Here is a 5,269-nt window from a genome sequence, read left to right as displayed (position 1 = left end):
TTAAGCTAACCTTTCCTATCTTTTTGTAGTTGCATTATTATATTAGATATCCTGTTTTATTATAATATATTTGGTGCAACCAACAAGAAGATATCCTCTGATAAGATTTTTATTTAACAATGCAGATACATATTTATATAAATATAGATATTTTAAGAAAGGAAATTAATGATTAAAAGAATCTTGAGTTTTTTCATATTATTAATTAATAAACGAAAATTAATGGATTATGGATATAATAGGGGCAATAAAATAAATTCTAGTGCAAATAATGTTACAAAATTATAATGATAGATAAAAGTACTAAGGATTCCTCAACAAAATCATAGCTTAGTCAGATCAACAACTTCCTCGTGTATTTTCCTTCCTTTTTTCTTCCTTATTTTTACTTAGGGACTGGCTTCTTCCTGGACCTTGCCGGCAACTTTATGGATCCAACTCGATTATTAATTACCTATATTTTGATAGAGTTTACGGATAATTAAATATTGAGTTTGTTAAATATAATTATACCTAGTGAAGGGAATTCTGATTCCGGTTCGACTTCGGGAGTCGGCTTTTTGGCTACTTTAGTCATCGCTTCTTCCTCATACCATTTAATGCCTTTCGAATTCCCAAATTCGATCTCTTCTTTAGTATTACTAGCCGCCTTAGATTTCTTTTTGTTGTTGGCTGTGCTGCTATTAAAACTCTGTGTTGGTTCGCTAGAGCCAAGTGACGGATATTCAAACTCATCAAAAGCTTTGGAATGTACAAACAGATGATCATTCTCGGGTTCGTCTGCCTTTTTATTCAATAGTTATTATTTGGAAGTTCCTCCTCCCACTTTTCCTTTAGTCGGTTTCTTGTTTTTCTTTCTCGGTTTGGCTTCCTTCTGTTCCTCCTCTTACTCGTCTAGGAGTTCGAAGACATTTCGAGTGGGGTCTACATACTTTTTACTTTGCTACTATTTATATGACATCTCAGATTCAGCGATGGCGATGGCAATAGCATCTGCTTCTGAAATCCGATTGTTTTTGCTGCTCTGAAAACTCAAGGATTCGGTTACCGATGATGAGTTATTGGATTTGGTAACTATGGTGGGTTTGGTTTTTGATGATGTTGTTGTCTGTGAATTTCCAAAGCTATTATTGTTATTATTATTAGAGCTTGTATTGGGAACTTGAGTATTATTAGTTGAGGAAGATACTGGTTGCTTGTTTTTTGTTAGTCGATTCAGGAAATTCTGTTTTGCAATCTATTCTTAAGTCATTGGCTTCTGTTTTTTGTGAGCTTTTGACTCGTCCCAGTTTTTAATGGAGGCTGTAGGATTTCCGAAGCCGAATGACTGATTGTTATTGTTCAAAGCGTTCACCCAATTCCCTTCAGTTTTGTTATTCGTCGGCAAGGAGGGGAGGTCTTAATCGCTGCTGCTGTCTTGCTTGGCTGCTTTTCTTTTTGGAACATTTTGTTTTTGTAAGCTATGAGCAGATGTGATATTGATGGTCGTCGAAGGAGTGCTCGCCGGCAAAGAAGGATTGTGATGATTATTATCAGGCAGAGGTCTTTGCTTATTCAAAAATGGTTTTGACTCTGGAGCCATTAAATGGTGAATCTTATAAAGCAGATCTCCTATTTTAGGATTTTTCTTTTCCATTTCCGTCTTGATGTTCTCTTTGTAATCGTTTATGAATTCTCTCAAGACATTGACATCCTCTTTCGATTTCTCATATTTGAACTTATCTTTGTTCGTCTGCATAGCCTCTGCACAACCCTTTATATATACATAAACCAGACAGATTTCGGCATTGCTGATCTTCTCGGCCATACTCAAGAATACTGGAAATGAGTTAAAGTATAATTATCTGGTGATGTAGTCATGGGTCTCCAAAGATAGTCCAACCTTGAGGAGCCAGTTCATTTTTAGCAGATCCTGGGCCTTCACTTTTTCGATCATATGATAAATATTTTTTATCTTCTATTTCTGCAGGTAGAACTCCTCGACTCCACTATGTTTACCTGTGTTTTAGGCGACATTTTTTGCATAATCTTGAAGGACAATCCTACCACTAAAAATCCTGTTCAATATCACATTTTAGTAGCAGCTTTTCATAAATGCAATCTGCTAGGTGTAATTAAAATACGTCCTGATCATAGATTTGGCCTTGACTGGGAGCTCCAACAAACACCGTGAATAGTAATCATCCATGCTTTTTTTACGGGGAGTGGTGTCTTTAAAGAATCTGATAAGCTGTGGGAAGATGTAGTAGAACGTCATTTTGTAAGTGGTTTGGGTCAGAATTTGCGTCAATTATTTGTTAAAATCTTCAAAGTTTTTGTAATCTACGGTGTCAAAAAACAGTTTTTTAAGGCGATTGGAAGAAGGGTTTGCAACAGTCTGGTCAATTAGGCTCTTTATTTGGTCGCGAGACAATGCCTTCATAGCGAATGGCTTAAAAATATCGATGTCTTCAATGCTGAAGTCATTGAGTAGATTGTTCACCTTCAGATAATCAATAATCTCGTACATCCTCGCCATAACCTCTCCTACGCCATAGTTTTTTGTGGCTGATGCTTTTTTATGATAGAGTTCTCTCACATCGATGTATCCATTCTGGTGGGGCTGGGTCGCAAGCTCAGTATGTCTCATCAAGCTCACTAATTCTTTCTCAAAGTTTTTTCCATACGCATCTTTAATCATGATAACGGTGCTCGCCTAGACCTATTCAGCAGTGAGGTTGAATCCTGTAATTGCGTTGCACTCCATCCTCTTTTTGGCCTTGTTGGAAAACTGTTGTCCAAGATGCGATTCTGCGTGGTGGAAGTCCCTTAGCTCCTCACTGGCAAAGACGTTGGTCATCTTTCTCTCGATACAGTCGCGATGCTTACACATGAAGTGGGAGGTGTCGAAATGGAGTTCAAGTGTGGAGTAGTCTTTGTAGTAGGTATATTTATAGGCTGTTTTCTTATTGCAAAGATGACATTGCTCATGTGAGGACTTGAGGTGCTTCAGGAACCCATCCTCATCGTAATAACGCACCCTACAGAACTCGCAGAATGGGTGGTACAGCGAAACTTCTCCTGTTTCCTCAAATTCCCCTTCGCTGAGATGTGTCATGAGATCCGACTCTGTATAGAGAATCTGCTCGCTGAGCAGACACTTCTTACTTTCGAGGCACAGATCACAGAATTGCTTGCGATGCTCCTCATTGAGATGTTTTTTGAGGGTGTTGAGGGAGTTAAACTGCGTCTTGCATCCGACAAAAGTACAGAGGAATTGATTCTATTTTTCAACTATATCCATTACTTGGGAGTTGAGGTATTGGTAAGCTGGTTTAAGGCGACTGCGAGTAAGGGTCTTTATATTGATCAGGAAGTCGTAATCGGATTCCAGATCGTTTGTGAAGAGAATTGTCTTACTTGCAATCTATTATTGAATAAATATAAATACATATAAGAGAAATATAATATGGATCCCAGAGAGATGTTGAGCAAAATATTTTATACCTTGCAAATAGGGCAGACGCAGAAATTAGATTAGTAGAGTTTAATAGTACAGATGTGACATATATGTCGATGATTACAAGGCAGCAAACCCATTACCGTTATGGGTTCGTAGCAGAGTAAACAGTCCGGCTTACTTTACATAAATATGTTTTTTTAAATATTTTTTATAAATTGGTGATTAATAATAATAATAATAATGGTGTGAGACAATTATACATTAGATTTATATATATATAATTCAAAAAATTTCGTAATAAGAAAAAATAGCAAAATAGAACTAAAAAAAAAAAAACTCTTTAATTAAATCGGATCTGATACATTCTTGTAAACTTTTAATGGTTTTCATAATTCTAAATTTATAACTTTTTTTAATGCAAACGGAGTGTCTTAAAAGATAGATACAACCATCCCATATAATAGGATTTATTTAATAGGTATCCATGTAACAAAAAACATGTTAATGGTATATTTCTATGTATTTCTATGTATTTCTATGTATATATACAGATATCTTGATTGGTATTAAAACGATGCAATTACTATTATAGTGTTTTTATCAAAATTTGAATTTAAATCGATCTTTCGAATGCAGACTACTTTCGTTGAAGGTGACTTTCTTCTTGGGCTCTTCGCCAATTCCTCCTAAGTCTAAGTTGAGGTCTAGATCAAGATCCAAGTCAAGATTGAATTCCAACTCGTTGTCAGCCATAATTGGAACCTTTACCTCTTCTTTCTTGGCAAACACACTCTCGACTTTATCATTAGTCTGTTTCGAGGAGTTGTCAGCGAAATTGAATGCCTTCATATCCATATCTCCAAGACTCAGCTTCAGGTCGAATGATCTACGCACCTATTACTCTTTTCCAACTGTTGTAGTTGCAGCAATAATTCTTTTTTGTGCTTCGTGTTCCTATTCCTATTTTCGGAGTCTCTATTTTTCCATTCGCTCTGCCTATTATCTACGTTGTCGTGCTTCCATTTCCTAGGCTTGTCTCTTTCTCTAATTTTCTTCACGAATCCTAATTTCCGTTTATCTTTGTATCCTCTCAGCTTCGAGTCTGTCTGCTTCTTGCCTGGCTCTCTGCTCCCTCATTTGTCTCTCCAGATTCTATTGTTTTTCTCTCTCCTGTCTTCTCTTTTCTTATTCTAGTCGAGCAAGTTCGAAGAGCCTGGCCTGCTTCTCAATTTCTTATCTGGCGCATCTTTCTCTCTCATTCCTTTCTATTTTCTATCGTGCAATTCTTTCAGCCTCTCTGGCTTCTCGCTCAGATTTTTCTCTTGCTTATCTTTCCTACTGTTCTCTTTGCTGTCTTTCCCGCTATTCTCTCTCCCTTCTTGAGTTCTCCTCTCTCGCTATCCTTTGTATTTCTTCTTGTTCTCGTAGGATTTGCTGCCTCTCAGCATCTTTTTGCGCAATTATTTCCAGTTCCACCCTCATTCTTTCTTCCTCTTGTATCCGCAGTCTCTCCATCTCCTGCTCGAACTGACGTTCCGCCTCTTCTCTGGCCAACCGTTCTGAGGTTTCCCTGGCTATTTTTTGAGCCTCCTCCCTTCTGATTCTTTCTGCTTCTTGCCTCGCGATTCTGTCAGACTACTACCTAACTCTTATCTCATACTCTATCTTAGCGACTCTTTCTGCCTCCTCCGCTGCCAGCCTCATCTCTTCCTGCTGTCGAAGCATCCCCTGTCTCTCTTTTTACTCCTCTTTAATTCTCATTTGATTGTACTAATATTGACGTCGCTCCTCTTATTATCGTTTGATCCTCATTCGGCTTTATTCTTA

General features: G+C 37.5%; 1 protein-coding gene across 1 annotated transcript; it reads right to left on the bottom strand.

The window, feature by feature from the left end:
* Window positions 1-262: 262 nt before the first annotated feature.
* LOC148298340 (uncharacterized) lies at window positions 263-3,634 on the bottom strand. The gene is made up of 3 exons (XM_088276946.1): window positions 3,487-3,634; window positions 514-3,406; window positions 263-454 (listed from the first exon to the last, which is right to left on the bottom strand). The coding sequence occupies exon 2, from the start codon at window positions 3,095-3,097 to the stop codon at window positions 2,702-2,704; it is 396 nt and encodes a 131-aa protein (XP_088133072.1). The 5' UTR covers window positions 3,098-3,406; window positions 3,487-3,634; the 3' UTR covers window positions 263-454; window positions 514-2,701.
* Between the last annotated feature and the right edge of the window lie 1,635 nt (window positions 3,635-5,269).

Source organism: Brachycentrus maculatus, unplaced genomic scaffold, assembly GCF_059751285.1.
Source record: "Brachycentrus maculatus isolate JH-2025_06_01 unplaced genomic scaffold, ASM5975128v1 h1tg002172l, whole genome shotgun sequence".
NCBI lineage: Eukaryota > Metazoa > Arthropoda > Insecta > Trichoptera > Brachycentridae > Brachycentrus > Brachycentrus maculatus.
Note: the sequence above shows the minus strand (reverse complement) of the source record. Positions and strands in the feature narration are given on the sequence as shown.